Genomic DNA, 27,491 nt, shown 5'->3' with positions numbered 1-27,491 from the left:
ACTGCATCTGAAAGGATATAGGCCTACAAAAGTGTAGAAGTACAAAAATGCTCCTGTTTAACAGTGTAAACGTTTAGCCAAATAGGCACACAAGTGTAAACTGTAAACTGAATTTAAAAGTGTTATAAACCATGACATCTTCATGACTTAAATACGGAGCAAGACTGACACCTGCTGGTCACACAAAATATTACACAGTGGTCGTAGGGACAGAGCATTGACGATGTCGGTGTCTGAAATTCTATTTTTTATAAAGTATTTTTTTTTGGGGGGGTAAATAATAATAATACTTTAAATTATTTTAACCCTGGTACTGAATATTTACACTACAACATTGCGTTCGAAAACTGATAGGTAACAATTAAATTGTCAGCTTTACCACCCCCGAATCTGCGGTTTGGTTCAGTCTGTCTCCAACCCGGAAGCAGTAGTAAATATTTACAATTCAAGTCACCTGATTTTCGTTCTGCTGACTTCAGTTATGAGAGAAACTCCCCAAACTCTTTAATTTGAGTGTTTAAGACTGTCTCTTTGACATGTTACCGTGGCTTTGATTGAACTGCGTTTGTCGTTGTGTTAGAAAAGTTAGCCCAGAAAGCAGCTAGCAGCTAATCTCTTTCACTTTCAAGCCAGATCCAGCCACTCATACTACTACGTCTTTGTGGAAACATGGACAAAGTCATTAAAGGTAAGTAAAACCATGCACCATCTCTGAACTGTTTTGAGTTCATTCTATATTGCACAAATCCTAATAATTCCAATTTCCAAAATGTATTCATTTTTTTATTTGATATATTTTTTAAAAGGTGCAAGCATGTGGGATTTAGTTTACTTGTGTGTGAGACAGTGGCTATGTTTACAAAAATGACCATTGAAATGTCATGCACAGTTCATTTCCATTTGATCTGACTTCAAGACTTTAAATATATGTTGTATTCTAAATATAATATATCATAGATTTTGTTACCCTAAACATAACAAATAAAGCTTTCAGTGTTGGAATCACAAACATTCATAATCATTATTGCACTAGTTAACATTTCCTTAAGTATAAAATCATTTTCAATACACAAATATCTGTGAAACGCAAAATGCTCACTATAGCCATTTCCCCTCAAGGATCCCTTTATGATTGTTGTTTAAGTTGTATAACATTGTATAGAACTGAGTTTGCACTGAACTTACCGGTATATGAATTGGATTTGTTGATTCTGACATAAAAACAACACTATAGTTTTGTTCCCTCCATTAAAAGTGAATGTAATTATCTTGCAGATGTTGGCGATATCCAGTCCAGACTATTGGACCATAGACCCATTATCAATGCAGAGACGCGCTACTTTGTGAGAGAGTTTGAGGTACTTACCATATGTCTGGAGCCATAACAGACAGGGACATTTGTTTAATTGCTCTGTGCTGTGAAATGGGACTAAGCTTCCCCCTTCTGTTGTTTAGGAGAAGCGTGGCCACAGGGAGAGTCGACTGCTGGACAATCTCAATAAAAGTGTGACAGAAACCAATGAACAAGTGCCGAACTCCAGCTCCGAGGACATAAAGCAGCAGCTGTCTGACGTCATTGCACGATGTTAGTCTCCTAAGAAAGGCTTCACTAAATTATCTTTGTCACTGTCATTTAGGGGACACGTGGCCCAACCAATAAATGTCTTTCTTATATCATTTTAACTGATGTTTTGATTTGTTTTCACAGTGGGAGCTGCAAATCACGTAGCACAGAGAATCCAGCAGAGGGAGCTAGAGGGACAGCAGGTACTGTAAAACCATCAGAAGCTTCTGCAGAAATTATTATTTAGTCCTGTGCTAGTTCATTGTCAGATGTCTAAAAATAGACATGGTAAATGTTTATCCAGAAATATGTCCTGAAAATCTATTACAGATTCAATTTTGAGCCAGATTTAAATGTCAAAACATTTTGGAAATAATTTATAATGTTTCAGTGAACTATATTTTTAGCCTGAGCTTTAAGCCATATGGACGGTGTGGTAGCTGAGTGCTTAGCACTACTTTCTCACTGGTCCTTTTTGGTATCTTAAATGTCCCCACTGTGAACCCATTCAAAATATTTGGCATCTCACTAGCAAGGAAATGATTTATTGAACTATGAGAAACATGATATTAACAACAATTGATGCAATTTTAGGGCTTCCGAAAATGAGGGTTGCAGGCCTCAATACTCCGTTCTAGAAATTAAAGAGAATACTTATAAGATGGTTTGAGGCAGGGCCACAAATGCTGATGTGTGTGACCAGGAGGCATAAAAAGTGTAGCCAACGGAATAGATGAGGTGTGGTCCTGCCCCTGAACCTAAGATAACAAACTAATCCAGGGAACAGAGTTTTGCATTTAAAAGTATGTTTGTGCACAGCAACCCTCTTAGAATGTATTTCATAAATGTTGTGCTTAAGGATGTGACAAGATCAGATTGTGGTGTGCGTGTTAACATAGTCACTGTTTCTCACACAGATCTCAGGCCACAAGATCCTGCCAGATAAAGTTGTAACCAAATTGTGCACATATGCAGAAAATTATCTTATATCATTTTTTTTATCTGAGTGTTTGCATTTCGCTTGAGCAAAAACTTTGAAAAACAGTTAAAAATAAACTTTGCTCTGTCACTTCCAGTTCCAAACATCAGAGCTGTGATGGCAGAAATAGTTGTGAACTGAACTGCACAATTTATTTACATAGATATTGTATATAAAGTGTATCAGAATCTCTTTTTGTCTCGTTTTCGTGTACACCATCTAATCCCTTGTTGTACCATTTATAATGTTGTGCTTTATTTCAGAGCAAACCGCTGCAGGAGAATATGGAGCATTTAAAGGAGGAGTGGGCGGAGTTCCTGAAGGAGCAGCAGAGACTGAAGGAGGAGGTGGACGAGGAGCACGCGAAAGCTGTTGGACAAATCAGCGCTAAGTACAACGAAATGAAGAAAGACTTGGAGAAATTAGACATCTGATCTTTTATTGTTCATGAAGGTAATTTGGCTTGTATGGAACTGGAAACCGTATACTCGGCCTGCTGGAGCCAAAAGGCCTGCTTTGCAAAAGCAACTTAAAGACACTGATGAATGTAGTCACAGCTTGGACATGAACAGGTTTTCCTCTTGCATAAAGTTAGCATTTCCCTAATCAGGAATAATAAAGGTGTGATTAACCACGTTGGGTTTTCACAGACCATCAACGCCACTGTTTTTGTTCTTTTGGCTCGTGGGATACGCACCGAATATTCTGGGAAATGTCACACACGAACAAGCAATCACTGGACGTTTTTTTGGCCGTGAAGTTTTCAACAAGTCGGCATGTTTAATGGATGCCTGCCTAAGGGGTATTGATGACAGACATTTATCATGCGGGTGAAACACGCCAAACACCCAAAGTCGGATCATTAAGTGTCCGTAACGAGCTCCTGAGCAGGTGTGTTTTAAGCACGAGCCAAGCGTCGCAGAACTGAGCACAAACGGATCTCTTTCCGCGTTGGAACATTTGACCTCCTCCACTAAATTCAACCAAATCAAGTCTCAAAAGAACAGCTTGAACAATCACCGCCAGCTGCAAAGTGTTTACTCTGCCACCCGCCGTAGCAATATAACGATCACAAATCTAGTATTTTTTCTGACTGTTTAGACAGAATGAAACATAAATCTCTGTTCTTAATGACTTCTCTGTTTAGCTTTCCCATTGAACACACATGCGTATACACTATGAATGTATACTATTGCTCTCAGCTACTTGTACGTCTTCCTGCGGCATGCCCCTTCGTAAACTTCTCCAAACCAAAGCTTTTTTTGCATGGTTTAGATGTTGATACCAAAAGTCAACACCTGGTGGTACTCTTTCATTCAGCAAAACTCAGCGAAGCATTTATCTCTTTTTAAACCATCACTTGATTTGTTGTAAATATACACATGTGATCAAAACAGTGCAGCAAATTAAGACGTTAAGCAATATACAAACTAGAATGCCGTCCAGTGTGTTATTACCTAATCTCTGGGCTGTAGTCAATTTGTCGATGATGGTGTCGAGCAGAAAGGAGAAAACATGAGTGAGTTATCTGGTGTTTTGGAAGGAACTGGATGGTTTAATGTTTTTACACTGATGAAGATGCTGTTTGCTATAACTTATCTGTGTACATTAGTATTTTTGCACAAGATCCTAATCATTTTAAGAGATTTTAACAGTGCCACGTCTTCTTTTAGTTGATTAATTGACCCCGAATGTCTTTAGTCGACTACAATCTCTTCGTGTTGTTATTATTATGCTGTGCACATTTTGATTTCTAGAAAATGCCTGATGTTACAGAGTTTGTGCGGAGTTTGCACGTTATAAATTGACTACCGGTATGTTATTATATCAGATGGAGGGCAGAGGCCGGTACAGCTTTTTACAGTCATTTCACAGTGTTGAAAAATGGCACCACTTTGAAGCTATTGATACATAATGTTACTTTTGTTTAGTTGTGCTGACAGAGTTTCTTCGATTATCGCTTATTGAATATTTCATCAAAAATCAGGATGGACCTAATGCTGATCCATAAAGCCAATTGATGTACTGAATTCAACCTTTTGGGCCTTTTTGTATTAAATGTTGTATCGTCACACAATAAATAATTCATCAGTATAAATCTGAAGATGTATCATTTTGTTCAAGGAAGAAATATCTGCAGTACTTTCAGTCACAGTTGAAATCCAAAGCCCACAATGACTAATAATGCTGGAACGCTTCTAAATGTGATCCCCCTTGTCAACATACAGATGGACCAATGCAAATATATTACTTTCTTTTCACACTTCTCAGTAATGACACCTTAATTAGCCTTAAAAAGCATGAACAAAAACTCATAATAACACATTGTTTATTAGGTAAGTATTTTCTCTTGCTTTTGTATGGTTAATTAAGCTGTAGTAATTTTTAAAGTGGTATCTACTTTATTGTTGGATGATTTTCTCTAAAAGCCCAATGTTCTTATATCACTAGTTTTTGTAGAAGTTTGCACTTGATGTTTTTGAGCAGAAGATGAGGTCACACACACCGCAGTGTTGTGATTGAACTGCAGACAATGGCCAGTCCCGCTCAGGTTGACGGATGGGTGGGCACTCTGGGCACATTCCTGACATGACTAAGAACAGAGTTAATCTTTAAAACGCAATTGAACAAACATTTGGAAATACCGCCCCCAAAAACCTCACTGTCAAACCGCCCATAGAAATCTCCGACCTCACTTCATCAATCTACTAAGTATAATAAAGGTCCAGCTAGAAAAATAAGATTAAAATCAAAACTTATGCAACGTGCAACTTATTTGACAGTACTGTTACGGTCGTTTCACGGTATCCTCCAGAATAATCAATATTGTATTTACATTTTTCTAGTGTTTTTACTGTTAACTATTGGACAAAAGTAATACTACAGTATTTAAGTATCATTTTTAATATCTATACTTTACTTAAGTTACTTTTACTGTGGAAACTGTTGACTTTTACCTCACAACTTTTGAGAGCAAGTATCTTTACTTTCTATTCCACTGCATGACAGGACTAAAAAGTAAAGAGTACTTTCCGTATGCTTTGAAGGCTTATTTGTTTAGCACATTCATGACATCATCCTGCGTAAAGGTTTTGAGTTCAAGTCCCGAACCAGCTTTGAGCAAACATAAATTTATTTATTTTACTCTAAAGGTAAAGATTTGACCTGTGCTTCAGTACTTTTACTTAAGTAGATTTTCTAAAGGGATACTTTTGTGCATAGTTTTCTCTTGTATCTGTACGTTTCCCCAATTATAAAAACACATCAGCCAGTGTCTTGGAGGATGCCAGTTCCAAGCAAATATAAAGTAGGTTCTGTTTTTAAGGTCAATCAATCAATCAATCAATCTCAAACACAGGTCAATTTAGCTGCAATTTGACATTATAAAATATCATTACATTGCTGAACTAAATGTGCAACTAGAAAACGTGTACTTCTCATATATAGTACACAGTATGTTTACTGCGTTGGGCACATTGGAGCGAGCCGTGTCAGCTGGCAGACCATAACACGCTCTCGCTCTGCAGTGGAGACGGCTCATCAGACGTTCCTAATGAGAAGTGACAGTACGGAAATGTGACGCGACTCTTCCAGCCAAAACACCTTTCATCTGTCTGTCTTTACTGCTGGTTTCACCGGAGGAGAGGGGAAAAACCGCCTTCCAAGTTGAAAGGTCAGGATTCAGTCGTCGCACACTCAGGATGCTGTCTTGCGTTTGCCTGTGGGTCACACTTTGCTGGTTTGAAATTGTGTAAATATGCAGTTTGATTTAAATTATTCTGAATTACCGGTAATACCACATTTCTGTTGTTTCTTCTGTTTTTAGTTTATACTTGACATGACTGGTCTAAAGGAAGCAGAAAACTGGACGAAAAAGTATTTATTTTACAAAACCCTATAATTGTAAGGAATAGAAAAAATATTGTGATTACTTCTCCTTCAATAGTATTATGAAAGATAAATTATGTAACTTTTCTACACTTTGCTATTGCTTTGTCCACAGTATCCATCTGGCATTTATTAAATTACAGATAAACATGTTTTCTACTGTGAGTATTAGTTGCCTCTCCACAGATCAGACCCGTAACTGGCCCTGGTGGCGTCATGTGCTTGTTTCCATGGAGAGAAATTCAATGCCATAACAGAACATACAAAGAAAGAAACGGTATTCTCTCGTGGAAACATTTTGACTACTATTACCATCTCTGCCTTTCTATTTGGTCAAAATTCCCTACATGTCATTGGCGTCTGAGATCTATTGTGTAAAATTGTTTGAATAATAAGGTAATAACTGGTCTGGAATTGTTATCGGACATACCAGACACACATTTCATCGACATTTGGATATGTTATCACCTTGTTTGTCCTGGTCGAGTGGAAAGCACCCATTTGTCCGAGGATCAGATTGCCCTTATCACAGAGCGGGTGCACAGGGGCTCCGGCTGGGTGCTGCCCGGTTTCCGCTCACGTTTGTGTTGGCACGGCGACCAGCGGCTTTGGGACCGGAGAGCACCACGCGGGGTTAAAAACAGGAAGAGTGGTCCGGTCTGGAGCGGGTCTGGAGAGAGGACACAGGAGACTGAAAACCTGCTTCAGACGGTCCAGAGAGAGACGAGAGACCGGGGTTAGAGAGGGAGCATGAGGAGGATCACGGACAAGGCTAAACCAGGCTAAACCAAGACTAAACCAGATCAAATCAAGTGTGAAGACACAAATTCAGAAGTGATCCTGGACTAGGACTAAACCAGGACTAAACCAGGACTAGAACAGATCAAACCAAGTCAAACCAAGGAACTAATCTTGGGCCAGGCTCAAACCAAGCCCCAACAAGGACAAGTAGTGTGAATGCACCCTCGGGTTAGTTTTGTAGAATAATTTTGCATTTAAAAATGAGGAAAAGATCATATTGTATCAGTTTATCTACTTTTGATTTAACATTTATTGTTCATTAAAAATATTATTTCAATTACACATTTCTGAACTTTTAATTAAACACTGTTCACTCACCATGAAGTTATGAGTTGTATTTGATAGATTTTTGTATCATGATTTAATAATTCTATATTTTTCTGAATTTGAGGCTTGATTGTTCAGAAAATGTCTGTTTTCACATACCCCCTATCCCCGTGCACTGCTCACTTAAAAAAATATTTATTTGTATTATACACATTGGGTAGAAAAATGCTATGTTGCCTTTTTTCAATAAAGGCACGTAAATATAAATCAGATGCGATGATGTCGACGAGGACGTTCAGTTCTGGACCTGTTTCTGTTATTAAGCTGTTTTAGATAAATATTGCAGTTTACAATGAACAATGAACTAAAATGAATAATAATGATCCACATGTTATAGTTTTATATGTGTTCTTTACATTGCATATGTAGCTTTAAGACATTTGTCAGAACTAAAATGATTTCATAAAATACATTTAGCTCGAGTTTTCAGTTCCGACTAGTTTACTTTTACTGGAGTATCTACCGTGTTTTCTTCAAGCAAAAGTATCTTCATATTGAATAAAACTGTTTCCTTTTATTATTTTTTTCTTAACTAATAAAAAACAACCATAATTCTCAACCACGCACTTCAATAATTTGGCACGTTTAGACTTCCAGAGATCTTATGCAGACTATTTAAGCATTTAGTCTTGGACCAGAACGATGCTTGAAGGAGGAAACTCTCTCACCGTCACCTCTCTGACAGCGCATTATGAAACCGTTTCTCTTTGTGCAACATGGCGAGTCCTTATTTCTCAACTACCCGCGGCCTCAAACAAAAATGCCAATGAACAATAGTCTTCTGAGTTAATAAACCATCTTATAACAGCGCCCCAGGGAGTCAGCTATGCGTCCATGCTGCAAGTGCTAATAATATGAATTCTTGAGCAAGGGTCAACTCTCACCAAGTGGATTTCAAGACTGCAGTAAAACAAATGAGGTAAATTGATACCCAGGAAATGCACGTTGGAGAGTCTCGAACGCTTGCAACGAGCACTGCGTGGCAAATAAACCAAATCAAACTGTGCGATCAGATGTCCCAAGTTTGACAGTGAACGATTATAAACTTCCTTGTTCAAATTCGTCTAATTGGCTGGACCGGATGAGATGTTTGGAGGCCTGGTTTGCTTCATTTCACAGACGCAGTTATACGACAGTGCTCAGCGAGAGGCCAAGAAACACAAGAGAGGGGTCCAGCAGCAACAAACACCTTCCACAAGTCGATGTGAACAATAGAGAGAGGAGAGAGGAGGCACTGGCAACAAGAGGAATGTCCCGGACTGTGCCAACTGCAAGGATTAACGTCTGTAAGAAGCAATCATCATTCTGAAGCTAGTGTGGACAGCAAAACAAAAAGAAAAGCTTTGACAGTATTGTGTATCTTTTCTGGTAGGGTGTCCGCCACCTGCTTGTCTCTATGGAGATGGTATTGCTTTGTCCGGGATGATCCACAATTGTACAGTAAGCTCATTTATCTTGCAGTTATTGAGTAACAGGTGTTTTATTTGAAAGAAAACACAGACTGTGAGTGGACTCGCCTCTCCGCAGAGCTAACCTGTAACTTGGCCTGGTGGATTTTGACGTTGAATGGCATGTTGGCTTAGTATTTCAGGAAAAAACAGAACATTCTTAATGGAGACAAAGCTTATGGGTTGGGGATAGCACTGTTATCACAATTTCAAACCACAATGTTACAGTTTTTATATACTTTGTCTTTAATTTGGATTCCTGGCTGACAAAAATCCCTACCTTAATTGAATCGTTGAACCAAAACTTTTACATGAGGAATTAAAAAAAAATCACTTTATTGTCACTGTTGCCTTGTGAAAACCTGGACTCAAGAATGTGTCCCCTGTTGCTCCTGGTTCAGGTCCTCTGCTCCCGTGAATGAGATCTCCCAGGAGCATCCAATATCCCACACAGCTCTGCCCCAAAGTACATAAATCAATCAGATGTGGTCCATTGAGGAAATCGCTGCTGCACGGAGCTCAGGGTCATCGTGATTGACAGGACAATGGGGTGGAAGGTGTGTGGACTGCGGACGGGGCAGTGCAGATGCGGTTCGGGGTGAGCCCCGCGGGGAGGGAGAGCCGGTGTCTCGCCCCGGCCTTCTCCAGGGAGGCACGAGCGCTGCCGCTGGAATGCATGGGAGAGAACGTGTCCTGGGATGGTGCGAGGATTTAGGTTTTGTTCTGATTCTTGAATCTTGATCCCAGTCCATTCCCAAAAAAACGGTACAGCTGCAAGTTGCAGTGGGAGTGGACACTTTTAACACAATCTGCTCTAATTTTATTCTGTAAAAGCTCTCAGAAAATATTGTTTCAGCATAAAAGAAATGGTAATAGGTTGAAAGATGTTTTAATAGTTTTACAGGACTAATGTTAAAACTATTTTTTTAAGAATAAGATTGGGTTATTATTGGGTAAATTTTCCCTCATTTGTCATAGATATTTATTTTTTTATATATTTATGTATTTATGTATGGATTGATTGATTGATTGATTGATTGATTGATTTAATGTATTTATATATGTATTTATTTATTTATTTATTTGTGGTAGGGTTAGTAGTAATTATGTACATTAAACATTTATAGCTAAGGCTAATTTGCAATGTCTGTTTTTTACAAGGGCTTTTACAAACAAAAAAACAAACAAACAAACAAACAAACAAATAAACATACATTTATACAAAGGCAGAAAAAATATTTGTTATGTCATTATATTACTGTTTTAGTGAGTCTTTAAAGCCACAATACTATCCTTGTGTCAGCCCCAAACCCACATAAATGGATGTGATGTCCGTGATACAAAATGTGGGGGGGAAAATAAACATATTGGTCGATAGTCTCACAAAAAAGAAATGGAACATCTTCAGTAAGTTACAAAATAAAACATCAAATACCGATCAGATACGTCGGCCCATTTCTCCAGTGAGTCTGAGTCTCTTCCCTTCAGCTCTAATGTCTTTACCACAGGTTTCCTCTGAGCAGCAGCTTCTGACGAGAGCGACCTCCAGAGAAGCGAGCGCCTGTCAAAGCACCTGTTCTGTCCCGCTCAGGTGACTTTCCAACATCTTTACAGCTGTCCTGGTTTCTCAGATTAAAACGGTTCACTTAATGTACTAATTCAAGTCAAACGCAACCTCACATGACCTCACATGACCTCACATGACCTCACATGACCTCACATGACCTCACATGACCATACACCTGCACGGGAAACATTTTAAACAATTAAGATGAAATTGTAACGCCAATATTTTCTATTTGACTACTCTTTTTGCACTGTATTACAAAGATACTTCACATTTCTAGGTCCAACTAGGCAATGTCCCTCGAGGTTCAATAATGTCCTTAGCTATTGGTGCATAAGGATGTTGAAGTAACAAAGCGGCGAAGCAAACCACTGAAGGGTAAGCAGGCAAACCAACTACTACACAAAGGTTTGGTTTCGGTTCCGCAAAAAAACAAATAATAATTTTCCCGCATCAAAATGAAAAATATGACACCGTACCAACCAAAAAGCACGGTAAAATAACTAATAGTTTTCCTGGCTCAAGATGAAGGTTTCTTTAAGGATTTATCAACAAGGACAAATACAAGGATAAAAGTTTCCAACAGGAACAATGAAGTGAACAACAAAGCTGTAGCCTTAGGACGGGGCAATGCAGGGGCTTAATGGCATGAAGGTTTGGTTAGAGAATGAGGAGGACACACCTGAGGGCCTTTATGGAGCCCACTTCACCTGAGGATAGGGGTCTTCAACATGTAGTTCTCCAGTTATAGATATGCACTGAATAATTCACATGTGTTTCCTCACTGTTCCATAATACTAACATTTAAAATTCAGTTTTGATAAGGAATAGGCCCAATACTCTATATATTTTTTTGATACTGCAGTTACTGTAATTTATAACCCTAATAATAATATTTTCTTTATAATGACATGTGGTTTTAGACTCATTCTGATAAAGCTCAAGATCATTTTACAACTGTTCTTGGACAAGTCACATTCTGTCCTGTTCATCAAATGATCTAGTTTCAATACTAGTTTTCGTTTTTTTATTAGTATCTGATTTTTGATACTTTTGACAACCCTAAAATAAACGTTTGGTGCCAAACTTTATGCACTAATAAATGCATAATGGTTCATCTTTTATAGGTATTTAAGTAACTGTACTGTCTGAATCCCATCTGAGGCTTGACGTCGCTGTCAACTAAACTATCAACCACAGTTGTATCGCTCGCTGAAAGGAGTAGATCTCTGTCATTTTTGTTTTGTAAAAAGCTCTGGAGGAAAAAAGGAAGAAGACTTTTATTACTACAATGGCAAATCTGTCCCATTATGCAAATGTATGAGTCAAAAAGGCTTAAACTTTAATTTGTAAGTAAATATTTGTGGAGTTTTTTCACTCACAAAGCACAACATTTTTAACTTCCACATCATCCAACCCGTTTGCTGTTTCATGGAGCCTTTTGGGAATGAATGTGTCGCCTTGTTTACTCATTGGCCTGTCGGAAAATGACAGTATTTCCCATGAAGCTTGACGAGAACATTATCGGTCTCCACAACATCTTCGTCATCCCTTTCCCCTGAATGCTTTAAGTGATTAAGATGAAAGTTAGCTGCGGTCATTCCTCTGGTCAGACTCCAGTTCTGTGGGAGGGCCCGTTGCCTGCTGCTGCTGCTGCTGTTCCCAGGACAGGTGCCGCTGCAGTGGCTTCATAGCACCAGTTGTCTGTTAATGACATTGCTTGTGCCGGTCACATCCTGTGCACCGGATATGATACTGCCGTGAGTCTCTGTGATCCGAGCGGAAAAAAGTCTGGAGCACACTATGTTCATTTATGGGAAGAAGATGGTGTCTTGGGGCGTCGGTAAAAGCCATTGCACAGATGGAGTCTAAAAGAGTAATTGCCATATGTTCACATGATAAAAATAGGATTGGTCAGAAATAGCAATAACATTACATAGTTTCCATTTTGGAGAGTCAAAAACAGTGGTATAAAGGATTATGTGCTGTTTAAGTGAGCATGAAAAATGACTTACTGGTTACACACTTATTCAGCTTCTGTGAGAGACGGTGTAATCCCTCGTTTGTCCAGGAGTGGGCCAGAGTTTCCAGAGTTCTGTTATAAAACTGTGTGGAATTCTTACTTATAGTGTATGTATGGATAAAACATAAACTTCCACAAACCTCCTCATATGTCCATAAACTTTTACAAACTCTCACAAACTTTCAGAAAGATTCCAACAAACGTCTACAAACTTTCACAAACTTTCAAAAATGTCCTCAAACTTCTACAAACTTTCAAAAAGTTTTCAACAAACTTCTACAAACTTTCACAAACTTTCAAAGATTTCCACAAACTTCTACAATCTTCTACAAACTTTTACAAACTGTCACAAACTTTCACAAACTTTCAAAAATGTCCACAAACTGTCTCAAACTTGCACCCCAACACGTTTTTGGACTCATTTTTACATCAAATTGACTTATTTGGGCTATTCATTTCCACAAATATACAGAAGAATGTCAAACTTGTTGTGTCGTGTTTTGATTTGAGTTTTACGTACAGTTTAGTGACAGTTTAACTTCCAGCTACAGTTCGGTGATTGTCTCTCTTCTGCCCATTTCATCTGTCCTGTCAAGTTGAGCCAATAAATGGACCAAAAATGGAGGTTTCCTTGGTTTTAATTTGTGCTTCAATAATCAGATTCTGTTCTAAGTTCCCATTTTAAATGCGTCCAAGAGAATTGACAAAAAGACACATGAACTGACAAACTATGTGATGGTATATCAGACCATGTTTTGACAGACGTAAACTACAGGCGTGGCAGTTTTTTATGCAGAATAAAATTACTATTATTACAGTGTTGTTTGTGGAGGAAATTATGATTGACTGGGATTCATGGTAGACCTGGGGTGTGAACACTTTATATTGAGATTCTCCAAAAGGTGCAAATTTGCTAAGAATTATAAAGCATAACAATTTGTCTAATCTCGTAGAAACACTTTCCATTGTCCAAACAAATCTTCCCTTACACAATAACACATTTTGAGTTATTCTTGTCTTCGTCCCACTACTATTGCCACCTGCCGACGCTGCACTCACACACCAGGCAATTAAGCACATAAACAGACTTCCCCCTGCTCCCTCGACTCCATTAATCTTTCTTTTTTCCGATTACAGCATGTTATTGCCGCTCTGGCCAGGTGCCCAAACTCAACAATAGAGTAACCAGTAGACACCCACAGGTATGCCCGGCCTCCGCTTCACCGGGAGAGACTCAGAATGTGTCAGCAGCAATTTTGGTCTTATTTAGCGCTGCCGTGTGACGCGTCCAGATTAAATAATGATGTGCGGTCATTGGCTCGCCACAATAACAATGGGGCACAGACGGGAGGGTCCTGCCTTTGTGGAGATGTTTTACCCCACACAAGACGTCAAAGCAACGGCTCAGTGTATCATTTTTCAGGCTCGTATGAGGGAGGAATACGGACCAAGGGGTCACGACTGAGCATCAAGGCCATTTTTGACAGAAGATCTCAAATAAACGTTGACGGGGCGGGAGTTTTTACATTCCAGGCCGAGCAGTGGTTTATCGGAGCGGTAATATGATCGGATCTGTCACGACATGAGAGGAGTGAATAATCGCCTTTGAAGTCAAATTTGACCTTTGAAAAAAAAACTGCTGCATGAAAGCTACAGGTGCAGAACTTTTCGGAATCATGTGAAACTGTACTATTTTTCTCCAAGCAGTTTCAGCTATATTTGTTTAAGGTTTCTCCACGTTATTTTTAGTATTGTAATATGATATAATGATGCAACAATATGGGATCATAATTGTAAGAGTAAGTAAGTAAGAAATTGTAAGAGGCATAAGAAGAATATGGCCAGTTTGAGGAGCCAATCCTTAACAAATTATGATATGGTTCAAAATGGATGGATTATTAGTTTGAACATTTCTTTCAAAAACAGTGAATCTTTTGTTATAAAAGGTCCGTGTTCTACATTTGAAATTTGAATGATTTTCTAATTCTAGATTGACAAAAGCACCTTCTTTGTGACTCAAAATCTGCTTTAAAACACGTCACATGTTAGAAATAAACCAGTTCCCCAATTGTACCATTTGTATAGCAAATAATGTGGTGTAAAAAGGAAACTATAGTAGTTTGGCAAAATCATCAGGGCCCCAAATCTCTGCGCCCATTTTCTGGTAGGGAATATAGATGCAAGAGGACAAGAGGGAGGCAAAGGAGAGCCATGATATCCAAGACTGGACCAAAACATCTCTTGGAAAGAAAGGCTTGTGCCAGAAATGTCTCTTCTGAATGACTATAAATCACTGAACATCCACGTCTACAACACAATCCTACTTTCATCTGTTCTGTTCCCGTTGCTCTGTTCTTGTTCTGGTAAAAACAGTATTGGGAGACCCTTGTTTTGAACCACACTTTCAGTGGTTTCCAGGGAACTTCGGAAAATGTCCCGACAGAAGCCGTGAGACCAGGAACACTTCATAAACACCTGAAACTGGAGCGGCTCGCTTCAAACAGCCACAGTGCATGGTAGGCCCATTCTCACCCACTTTCACATACACTTCCAATAAAGGCTGCTTTTTATGAAAGAAAGTTCCAATCTGTTCCCATGCTGCAACTTCATCCTTTTTCTGTTTGGATCACAGAACACACAGGCCTTAAAGAGTACAGCGGGAGTTAAGAGCTTTCAGAAGGGACTAAAAGGCTGTGAAAACATGATATTACTGCAATAATTCTTATGATTTATAAAAAGTCATTACTATGGATGAAACAAGATATCATGAGGTAAAATTGCTGCAAGATTGTGAATGTGTGAGGAATATTATGTTGTTGTTTTTTTGTTGTTATGTTTAAAAAGTAAGGGAGTGCTACAATGATAACAAAAATACATATTTCAAAAAATGTGAGGCTCTAAACTCTAAACCAATTCTTTACTATAAATGCTACACTACAGTGCTCTACTTTAGCACATTTTGTATTTTTTTCCCATATACAGTAAATAATAATATGGATATGGTTAGCTGATGAATGTAAAGGTTGAAACATTTTGAAGATGACTGAAATGTAACTTTATGAACAGCTATTGTATGTAAAACAATCGCTGTGAAATTAAATATCTTTAACATAACCATTTCTTTGCACTGAACTAATGATCATTTTGTGCGATTGTTCAACCCGAGACGTTTGGTGCTTCCATGGGTTGACTATTGAGGGCAGGACTTTTTCGATGTAATAATTGTCTTCATTAATTTTTCCAAAAATATACACCCACTAATTTCCAGTTAAAACATAATGAGGAGGCAGGAAAGTCTGACTCAACTGACCTTGCTCTTGTTTTGGTTTTAAAGCCCTGTAGCCTGATTTTTAGGTATTTCATAAATGTCTTAATGCATTTATAGTAGTATCACAGTAAGGGCAGCCAATACGTGAAAGAAAGGCTGTTCTTAGGTGTGAAGGAAAACTGTGGCGTCGGCCAAACGAGTGCACTGGAGCATGGCTTATTGGACCATTTTAAATCAATCAACAAACAGTGGACAGTCTTTTCCACTAGTCCCTTTATGTAGCCCTAATTACTGTTCAGTTTAACCTTTGGGGTATGACCTCATTGGTATTCTTTTAAAGTTGAATTGATATATTTTGTTTTAAATTGTGTTGAACCTAAAATCTGTCATCCAAATAACAATGGGAAATGTCTTGAAATTGTGACACATTTTTAATATCAGACAAAAGTATTTAGCTTATTCCTGCGAAAATGGGTACAGTGCGTGTGTGTGTGTGTGTGTGGGTGGGTGTGTGTGTGTGCGCGTGTGTGTTCTATATAGTAAAAAGAAAAAAGAGAGCGATAAAGATAGAGAAGGAGAGATAGAAAGAGAGTAATTATCACCATTGATTTGAAGTTCATTAAAAATACAATGCAAAGCACTTTGAGTGTCACGAAATGCACTCTATAAATCCAATTAATAGTAAAATTATGAAAGAAGTATCCAAAACTTGTTGCTGTGGCGCCTACCTTCTAAGTCTGCTAAAAGGTTAAAATCCATGGGTTTCAGAATGATAAAAAGGGAGACATTACCTTTGCCACAGTGAGTAAAAAAATTAAACAAAATATTATTTGAATGGGTAAAAATGTTCCATAACAAGAATCTAAAAGCCATGAATATGAATATGCCTATAATAAAACAAGTGTTCCGTTCTCCAGAGTTGGATTTATTGAATAGTTCTAGCCTATATTAAAATCCAATTACAGACATTACAGCTTTGAAGTCGCTATAAAGCCCTCGCTTTTCTTTTCCCACACTGGAAGAAGAACTTTTAGGACTACGACAAAGTCTAAGGAATAAAGTCTGGCGGTAATGCAACACTCGGATGCCAACTGCCATACAACAACAACAAAACAACAACAACAACAACAACAACAAAACAAAACAAAACAAAACAAAACAACAACAACAACAACAACAACAACAACAACAACAACAACAACAACAACAACAACAACAACAACAACAACAACAACAACAACAACAGTTGAATAGCCTTCGCCTAATGGGCTTCCGTACTTCCCAAAGAGTGACACTTCTCCCAACCTGTCAAAATAGATCCATGAGTTCAACACGGTCGGAAGTCTTTGACACGGCCCTGTAAAGCACGTGTAAACCACTTTCTCACGCTAATCCGCAGGTGACTGGACGTGCGCGTTTCACCCGGTGCATTTATCTGTTTACGTGGCTCCTGAAAAGAGGCGTGCGCTGTTGCCAAACCGAACCTGGCTCTTTCTTTTCCCCGCCGCCGCCACCTCCACTACTCCAGCTGCAGGAAGCTCGTCACCCCCGCAACACCGCTCACCATGGCCTCGGCACAGACCTCCACGCTTCTCCGCTTCTCTTTCATTTACTGCGCGCTGTTGTTTTCTGGCGTGTTTTGCGACGGCGATGCGGAGGAAGAGGAGCACGCCGAGCACACCTACACCGTGGAGATGTTCGACCAGGCTGTGCCCACCGCTCCGCACTTTGTCATGTTTTACGCGCCGTGGTAAGTCCAAGTCTGCGGCTCCGTACAACATTTGCAAACGCACAGCGGTAAAGCGGGTGAAATTACACTGGGGGTGTGAGTTTTACGTTGCGTGATATTGGATTGACCGCGGTTAAGTGGGAAAGGGATATGGAAGCTACCCGGCGTTTTAGCCACCAAGCTACTGTTAGCCTCTCCGTCCAATCCAATGGACTTTAGTGCTTAGCTAATGAGCAGCTAGCAGGCTAAACCGTGCAAGGGCGTTATCAAAGTAATGTTATCTGAGAGCTAGTTCACTGCTTAGAGGAAAGCATCAATGCATCTACCAGGAGGGTTTTAGACAAAGTTTCTTGGATGTTTTTGGGAAAATGAAGTTTATGGAGCTGTGCGCATACGTGGCAAGCTCTGATTGCGCCTTGGCCATGCCCTCCAGGGGTCTTTGACAACATTACACAAGTCCTAAATGCAATCCAAGCCAAATAATGCGTGCTTAAAACAGTCAAAAGTAGGATGCATTGGATGAATCGGATTGAGGATGTGACGAGTTGGATGAGTGCCAAGAAAAGTTGTCCTAAATGGTATTTCATAATTGTTTTTTTGTGTTGTACTTTTGAGCAAAACCTGTTGTTGAACGTAACAGTCAGGTGTCAGCTCACTTTACAGGTTGTGTCATCATTTGTAGTGACACGTATTATGTTGTTGCAATATTATCCAGGAGATGTCACACCTAAACACACAAATATTAAACAAATAAACCCAAACGTAAACATTAAAGGGTTAATTCACTGACAGTTTTTCATCCTGTTGATCCATTGTTGATCCATTGTTGTGCCAAGGTGTGGACACTGCAAGAGGCTTCAGCCGGCCTGGAACGAGCTGGCAGAAAAGTACAACGGCATGGACGACCCCCCGGCGTATGTGGTTAAAGTCGACTGTGTCCAGAATACCAAGTGGTGCTCGAAAGACCACGGAATTAGGGGCTACCCAACGTAAGTATATACATCATATCATCATCATCATTGTTTCTATGACATTTATGCTGATTCATCATGAGCACAAAAGACACAATCCTTCATGCTCTTCAACACTAGACAATGATAATGATTGACAGAAATCCTTAACTTCTCATGTCACAGTAGTTCTGTGGTTCTGGATTTGATGAGCGTGGCAAACTGACTATATAGTTATCGGTACTGGTAACTTTTTTGGGGGTGGGGGTCCGTTTCCCTGCGATGTTCCTCTGTAAGGCATTAATCTATTTATTCAATTTAGGTATTTTTAAAGCTGAAAATTGTATCTTGAAAGTATGCTTGCCTTGCCACCTACTGCATCTGACCAGTAACTTGGGGAGATGTTGCAGAATACTTGTATAATGGCATAACATGGAACATTTCAAGCAAAGCATTAACCTCTCCAACATGTGTCATTGTGCATCTTTCAACATTAATAGTAACAGAAAAATGAATTCTGTCACCTTTTTCTTTTGAACGGTTTTCTTTTGAGGGTTTCCATCTCTTTTAAAAGTTTAGGTATTTTTTACTTCAGCGAGAAAGTACCTCTTCTCCCAAAGTATTTAAATAGACAAATCAATGTGGTCAGATAAATTTGGATTTGTTTTTTGTTTTTTGTTTAAATTTAGTTAATTTTATTGTATTTCTGTAATTTCTTTGTGATTTTAATGCATTTTTTCCTGCTGTGTGAAGCACTTTGAGTTGCCTTGTGTATGAAATGTGCTCTACAAATAAACTTGCCTTATAGTTGTCACTGTTTGCTCAAAGACTCCACGCATCATTAATGGTTATGATAAAAAGTTTACCTTCTGTGCACATTTTTAACTTCTGTCATTACGACTTGATGCTAGCAGTAATATAAATGTTATTCTTACTTGTTTTGAATTCATGCGGTTAAATTTATGAAGGTCTTAACGGTTGCAATTCCCCTTTTGGCTAAACTGTATTTTTGTGGTTCAATTAGGCTAAAGCTGTACGTACCAGAGCAGGAGGCGGTGAAGTACCAGGGCCCCAGAGACCTACAGTCCCTGGAGACGTGGATGCTCAAAACACTGCAGGACGAGCCCTCGGTGAGTGTCACAGCTGGTCCACCTCATCTCTGTTCACCTGTTTGTCAGAAGGTGTCACTTAACTGTGATACACTGTTGTCTTTAGGAACCAGAGAGCGAACAGGAGCCTCCCAAAGCCCCTGAGCCTAAACAGGGCATGTACGAACTCGGCGTAAGCAACTTCAAAACACACATCTCAAAAGGTAATTGTTGGTTGGTTGGTTTTGTTAGTTTACACAGAAAACCTCAACCTAGTTGGACTGAAAAAGATTATGTAGATTATGCTCTACAAAAGGAAATAATAGTGTTGTTTTGTTCCCTTTTTATTTCTTTCACGTTTTCAACCAACAAAAGTCTGTGTCCATAGGATTCAGAGTGGTGAAAAACGATTACAGTTTCTAAAGCAATTTAGATATACAGATATTGTATCGTTGAACGGTGAAAAGTACTCAAAAGGCCCCTAAAAAGAAGCTACAATAATTGATTGTATAATAATCAAAGTATAGAGTGAAATTATGAAGATAAATCTTAATGGCTTAATGTGATCATGAAAACAGTGGCATCTCTGTCACAATTACTACATTTTGAGTGTGATATATTTTCTACAGAAAATATCATGATAAACAATAATATTGAAACTACTTTATGCCACAGACTGACTTTTTCCCTATTGTGTTGGACAGATAAAGGCTTATCTTATCTTACTGACACATAAACCCAGAACCTTTTCTTAATGTTAATGTGCTGAATTAATTAATTGCAGAGTGGAATTTTCTTATCTGACTCTACAGCATAAATCTTACTGTAGTATAAAAACAAAATGACTTAAATCTCCCCTAGTGCAAAGAAATGGTATTTACAACCCCTAAACATATTGTTCCTTTTATTGTTTATTTAATGATGAAGTCGATATAGGCCAAGTCATTATTGAGGTGCAGAAGAATGTCCCTATTAAAGTTAATTATATGTAATGTCTTAAAACCACAGAAACTGGTGCTGCTGGGTTCAGAACTGACAAACCATCTACAATCTGCCACGTCAGGCTTTACTTTGTCTCCTGTCAACCGGTGTGTTGTGGATTTTAGACTTACTGCAAAAACAAATCAGTCATGATAATTGTCCACCCAAAAGTATGACCCGGGATGCTGAAGTAAAATGTTTTGCTTTTTAATGGAAAAATAAATTACTTGTTTAGGGCCGAAGGACAGCAGGAAATGACACATGCATGTTTAAAACGGGTCCCACCTTCACATCTTGGCAACAGAGCTCCTAGAGTCATTTGTTTTATATAACATCTACATAAGAGTGGTAGATTTCATTTTAGCTGCTGCAGGTTTTCAGACAACTTCATGAAATTGTTAATGTCACTAAGATTTTAAAATGTTTTCGTAATCTTGGTGCCTGGATTAAAAAGGGTGTTTCTTAGATGCTGTACAACAAGACTACAAAAATAGTAAATAGTTGAACAAATAATTGTATCTTGTTGGTATGAATAAAAGTTTAAATGTGTGTTTTGAATTTTGCATTGTTTAACCTCAGGACCGCTCTTGCTTTTGCTGCAGGTGCACATTTTGTCAAGTTCTTTGCCCCTTGGTGCGGTCACTGCAAAGCCATGGTTCCGACGTGGGAGCAGCTCGCTGGCACGTTTGAGCACTCGGACGACGTCAAAATAGGAAAGGTTGGTCTCTTTTGACACGTGGGCATCGTTTGCGTAGTTTGAAACTGAAACTACTCTGTTCAAATCAAGTCCCTGTTCACCTCTACTTTCCAATATTGGAAATGTATGCGATATTCAAAAACTGTTTCTGTCTTTTAATATGTTGTTTATAAGTATTATTGGCTCGAGCCTTCCAGAATGGAATGGATCGAGACATTGTTCTTCTTTCTGCCATGGTTTCTTATTATAGTTTTGCATGGTAAATTTTGCCACAACTCGGGCATTTTTGACCGATGAATGTCACACATGGGACATAGACGCGATCGGCTCGGCCCGAACTTGAATAAAATGGAGCTTGTAGAACGCCCGTCGCAACAGTGCCAACTAGTTCAAAAAAGAAAAAACATGAAACGCTTAATCTTTGGCCTAGGCACATGAAACCTGGGACAGTGATAGAGCTACCTTTGACCTCTGACCTTTTGAGGAGTAAAACACACCTGGCAGCATCGCTCTATGATAAACAGGAAGTCAGCCTTGTCGAATCAAAGTGGCACCGCTACGCTTGACTTTTTTTTTCAAAATCGTACTTGTCCTAGGTTTTTTGTCTGATCGAGCTCAACAACACCTTTTGCATCTAAAGACATTGAAATTTAATAAATATTCAAAAGAATGTTGATATTCTTTACGTTCTCCGCGTAACATGCCCTCAAAAAAGGCTTATTTTTCTGTTATTTCAAGGACAAGTCACGCCTATTGGAAATGATCTACGGAGCTCATATTTCACTCACTAATGCATTTTTATGGTCTGATTGGAAATAAATACCCATGTAACAAATTTACTCTATAGTGCCCCCTACCCATTGTGTGAAAAACTCAACATTGTCTGATTTGTTTGAAATTCTGGAGACGCCATGAAAAAGTGCATTGCAGATTTTGTGTATTTTCACAATTGGCCAGCAGAGGCGCAATGAATGCCTTCACTTCCTCTTCCGCTTTTATTATCTCGTGCCGCATTAGAATTATTATTCTTTAGGCTTTATTCTTTAGACTTAATTCTTTTGGCTTTATTCTTTAGACTTTATTCTTTCTGCCACAACTCGGGTATCTTGCAATTTGTCAGGACAAACCTATAAACCAACAGCCATAATACAATAAAGTCTGGCGGTAATGCAACACTTGGATGCCAACTGCCATAAAACAACAACAACAACAAACCTATAGAATGAAGCCTAAAGAATAAAGCTGTACGATGGAAGCACCGAACGTCAAAGAAGGAGAGGAAGATGAAGAAGAGTCTCCCTGGCATAAAGCTGGTCGGTCTCTGAAACAACAACAACAACTATTCTAGTCACAAAGACATATCATGACCTCATGGGCTTTGTAACACCAAAGCAATGGAAGGAGTTCTTTTACGGACTACGACAGAGTCTGAGGACTACGAAAAGTCTGAGGAATAAAGTCTGGCGGTAATGCAACACTTGGATGCCAACCGCCATAAAACAACAACAACAACAACAAACTACTAAATTAATTTACTTGTCAAACTGTCACAAACGTCAAAGACTAAACCAAGACCAACAAAGGAAATTTTAGTTAAAATAATATGTAAGATCTTGACTTATTTTACAACAACAAACTTCTTACAAATGGAGAACGTTGGGGTTTCTTTTCTTGTGTTATGGACATTGCATTAACCAATTTAAACCCATATAAGTCATACTGTTGTCTCATCTATCGATTACTTGTTTGCAGGTGGACTGTACACAGCATTACGAAGTGTGCTCTGAAAACGGAGTTCGAGGATATCCCACGCTCCTGTTCTTCTACAATGGAGAGAAGGTGCGAAAGACATCGACTTGACCTTTTTTAATGTGCCATTTTTGTTCAGTATTGGTTAGTAACTGTATGCAATGTGTGCTCATTTAGACCGAGCAGTTCAGAGGCAAGAGAGACCTGGACTCTTTCAAAGACTTTGTAGACAACCAGCTCAAGGCGGCCGCTACCAAAGATGAACCAGAACCAGAACCAGAGGATCCCAGCGCCAATGAGATCCCCACCGAAGAACCACCTCAAGAGGAAGTCACAGTAAGTAGACATTGCATTTATTTTAGTTTTGGTTCATTGAAAAGCCAATAAAAATATGACCAATCTCTCTTTTTCCTCTCCAGTCCAGTGTGTTGGTCCTGACCGATAGCAACTTTGATGAAACCGTAGCAAAAGGCATTACTTTCATCAAATTCTATGCTCCGTGGTAAGTATAACTGGTCAAATAAAACAAACACAACGTGCACAATCCAGGTCTTAGAAAGTAGTTGCATGCGAATAAGATATTTACACAGTTTGAAATATATTTATTCAGCCGCTGAGTGGGATAATATGATGTCATCGTGTTGTGTAGGTGTGGCCACTGTAAGAACCTGGCTCCGACTTGGGACGACCTCTCCAAGAAGGACTTTCCGGGCCTCATTGACGTCAAAATCGCCAAAGTGGACTGCACAGTGGAGCGCACAGTCTGCAACAAGTACTCTGTAAGTACGCTCATGTCACAAACGATTTACGCACAAATTAGAACGGGTAATGAGCCGTGTACCGCCCATTGTCTCTTTTAAATAGATCTTTAGAGGAACTGCAGGCATTGATAAAGGGTTGAGCCTTAGAAACATGCATATTTAATAATAAAACTTTCTCAAAATTGGCTAAAAGTAGCTATAACAAATATTGAAAGGATTTATTGTGTATGCTCGGTGTGATGTATTGGTTTGTTGTCATTTTAATTAAAAACATATGCTTTCTTTGTCATTGTGATTTTAAATTGTGATTCACGGTGGCAAAAGATGCGACTTCAGTGTTACTTAGTTTTATCTGCAGGAGTGTCCCAAAACAAACTCTCCCATGGTTTACTATTCGTTTGTTTATGGACCTTTTTATTGCAAAAGGGGTGAATGATTAAACCCATTAGTGGTTGTTAGAAGTGTATTGGTGTTTGCAGATTTGCTTTGCCAAAGTTCATCCCTTGGGCTTAGTCACTACTTAACAAGCGCTCCGTCATTGTCACGAGTCTTCACTTTGCTATAGCAACACCTCCAGAATGTCATTTTTTTATATAGGAAGCAGCAGGTGTTTTTCAGTTCCACATTATAGTCATAAAACACACTGAAAAATGCTCACCACAGTCATTAATATGCCACATCTTACAAATCTCAAACTGACACTTTAAACGAATGTCCTATAGCTACATGTTCTAGATTAAAAAGCAGCTCAGGACAGAATATCAAAATGAATCAAAATGGAAATAAGGATTGCTTAATACCAAATGCCACTTGCCTGTTTGAGCAATGGGCAATGTATCGTGAGCTTTGTTTTGAAGATATGCAAATATTTTAATACTGAGCATGGATAAAAAAAAATGAAAAGTTATGTAAACTTTCAAATAAGAGTATAATGTAATATTTCAGTTCTTTTTATAATTCATTTTACAAACATTTCACATTTGTCTGATTATTAAACTTCAACTAACAAATTTTAAAGACATGTTTTAACACATTTCTGTTGGATTGACATAATATTGTCTGTTATCATTATTGGGATACTCTTAACTATTGCCCACATCTAACTGCCTTTAGCTTTAAAACATTTCTAATCTACACTGCAAAGGGAAATTGACAATGTTGGAACATAAAAGAAACATCAGCTGATTCCATTCTGTTTTGAAAGTAAATCCTGGCGATCTTGTGAATGATGAGCGTTTGTGTTGTGCGTGTAGGTGAGAGGATACCCCACCTTGCTCATGTTCCGGGCCGGGGTTCAGGGCGAGGAACACAACGGCGGCCGGGACCTCGAGTCCCTCCACAGATTTGTAATGAAGCAGGCCAGAGACGAGCTGTAATGAACCACTCTCTGCCACTCACTTTCTACCACTCTGCTCAAGTGAACTGCATATCAGGTCTGAGGGACGTCTACCTTTCCTACTTTGGACAAATCTGTCTCTACTATTGGGATTTCTAGTCAGTGACACACCGACTGTCTTATTTTTGGATATTGAATGTTTTCATTGGAGGCGCAAAACGTTTGAAAATGGTGAAAACCTTTACGGTATCAGGTGGGTATAGGAAGCAATCAGGATTTAACACGTCGCACGTTTGGTGACGTGTTGTAGCAGTAAAATGTCTTTGTTTCTGATGAAATAATGACCCTGATGCCTTCTTTAAAGATCAGTTTTATTCAAAGGATTTGTGGTTAAAATGTATCGTCACTTCAGAGATTTAAAAATGTATCTTGCCCCTTCGTCGAGTGTTAAGTTGAAGGTACTTCCTCTCCATTATGTGACTTAACTCTCAGGGATCGGCTGCGCTGCACTGGAGATGAGATGGAGAGCTTATGCAGATCAAAACTTGTCTCGTCATAAATAATGTTTTTGTATTTTTATGTTTGTGTTTTGTCCACTATGAAGTGTAAATGTGATACTGGTCAGCCTCCATCGCATCTCCAAAACAAGTCTTCACTCCTTGACCATGTGCCATTGATAATTCCTACGACCAAAGTTACTTACATCAGCCTAAAGTCGTTCTATTACCTTCAGCTGTTTCCATTTTGAGGGGACAAAAATATATCTTTCATAATCTAGGTTTGACAGAGCGAATCTTTATCTGAATTATTTCCAAGCTTACACCATCCTGGTACCATCACTCAACGTTGATACCTTTTAATACCCACTTCTGATTGTAATGCACTTTCAGACGCTCAAACACAACACAAACATTAATTTTAAAGTTTTTTATGGATAGCACATGGTCTAAGGATATCCAGTGACAAAGTATTTTTCTTTGAGCCATGGGTTTTCATTGCCTATGCATTTTGTACAAAAAAAGTGTTTAATTGCAAGTTGTAACATGAGATTTCATAATAAAACTTTTTTCCAAAAATAATTTTCTCACTTTGTTCTTGCATCTGCCTGATAATAAGAAATGTGATACATTTATATAAAGGTGCAATAAATAAGCAAAGAATGTACAAGTATTTACAGTCTTAAACATGGTCACACAGACAGCAGCTTACCAGAGGTATATTTTGTACTTTATGTTGGTTAGGCACATTAGGTACTTACTAGATGTACATAAAAAGAAGGTCCCTTAAAGAGTCCATGTTGTTCAAAGCTCACAGTAACAAGTGCAAGTGGAAAGATGTTACACTGCACACAAAACTATATAATTTTACCTTTGGGCTGAAAAAGCAGAGGGCTAATTCCAGCCGAGCGGCACAGCTGCCCTTCAGGCCACTGTTTTTGACTGGCTAAATGTTTTTCCACGATCTCTTGATGGCTTGTCAGGGGTGGAAGCGTGTGTTAACTTTGCGAGTGCAGTACATGGAAATGGCCCTTTGCGGTGTGTCAGAGGGATAAGGCCGTATTCTTGACTTCTTTGGAGGAAAACATCACTTCATCCACAACATGCATCACGCAGAGGCGGCTCGGCGCATCGCGGCCGGCAAATATTGACACGGAGGGGATATTTGGAGCAGCACACCTCAGAAATAGACCGTGGTCACTTTGGTTGAGTCTATATTATGTATTTCTGGAAGGCAAATTTGAGTTGTGATGAAAATACTTGAATGCAGCAAGTTTATCGTGTAGGCTGTACATGTATTGAACCAAATTATATTGTTCAAACCTTGTTCTGTTCTTTAAATATCAAAAGGAAACTTGAATTGCAATCAAAGCTGTTGGCTAGCTGGTCCAAGTGGGGAAAAGGTGCCACATCTTTAGTTTATAGGCTCTCCATTGACACATAATATACAAATAACACTTAATTTGTCCCACATTTACAGTCACAAGGCCATTTTCTCAAGACAGCCACTGGAGAAGTTGGAAAAAGTTGCCCCAAAGTCACTCGTACTTGTCCTTCTCGAGCAGCCAAGGTTTACATTTTCCGTCACGTATCGACACGAGTTGTCTGCAGCCCTTTTAACAACGCAACATTAAAGGTCTTGTAGTCCTCATTGGGTTTCAATGGCAGCCACACGCCCGCACGACCATGTTCTTGTATTTCTTCAGGATGACGTTGGAGTTGTCGTCGAAGTAGAGCACAGAGATGGCGTGGAGTTTGGTGGGAGCGCAGCACGGCTTTGGGACGTTTTCAGGATTCATCAAATGCACCTGAATGAATAATGAACAGGAAGAAGGCTC

The 27,491-nt window shown here is 39.0% G+C and overlaps 3 protein-coding genes across 3 annotated transcripts in view; 2 read left to right on the top strand and 1 right to left on the bottom strand.

Annotated features, from left to right (window-relative positions):
• The first annotated feature begins 426 nt into the window (after positions 1-426).
• Positions 427-3,106, top strand: bloc1s5 (biogenesis of lysosomal organelles complex-1, subunit 5, muted). The gene is made up of 5 exons (XM_072450593.1): positions 427-688; positions 1,276-1,358; positions 1,456-1,585; positions 1,709-1,767; positions 2,807-3,106. Exons 1-5 carry the CDS (start codon positions 670-672, stop codon positions 2,975-2,977), a joined length of 462 nt encoding a protein of 153 aa, XP_072306694.1. The 5' UTR covers positions 427-669; the 3' UTR covers positions 2,978-3,106.
• A 14,271-nt stretch (positions 3,107-17,377) lies between these two features.
• Positions 17,378-26,235, top strand: txndc5 (thioredoxin domain containing 5). Its single transcript, XM_072450591.1, has 10 exons — positions 17,378-17,615; positions 18,431-18,583; positions 19,569-19,674; positions 19,760-19,856; positions 21,216-21,331; positions 23,063-23,149; positions 23,237-23,395; positions 23,479-23,561; positions 23,709-23,838; positions 25,074-26,235. The coding sequence occupies exons 1-10, from the start codon at positions 17,431-17,433 to the stop codon at positions 25,194-25,196; spliced, it is 1,239 nt and encodes a 412-aa protein (XP_072306692.1). The 5' UTR covers positions 17,378-17,430; the 3' UTR covers positions 25,197-26,235.
• bmp6 (bone morphogenetic protein 6) overlaps positions 25,509-27,491 on the bottom strand; it is a 69,355-nt gene continuing 67,372 nt past the window's right edge. The window contains exon 7 of the mRNA XM_072450590.1: positions 25,509-27,461. Within this exon, the coding sequence (XP_072306691.1) occupies positions 27,312-27,461 (150 nt within the window). The 3' untranslated portion in view covers positions 25,509-27,311. The remainder of the gene's footprint in view (positions 27,462-27,491) is intronic.

This window comes from Eucyclogobius newberryi, unplaced genomic scaffold (genome assembly GCF_026437365.1).
Source record: "Eucyclogobius newberryi isolate DKJ021-1_F unplaced genomic scaffold, fEucNew1.0.hap1 SCAF_18, whole genome shotgun sequence".
In the NCBI taxonomy this organism is placed as follows: Eukaryota; Metazoa; Chordata; class Actinopteri; order Gobiiformes; family Gobiidae; genus Eucyclogobius; species Eucyclogobius newberryi.
This window is presented reverse-complemented; position numbering and strand designations above follow the sequence as displayed.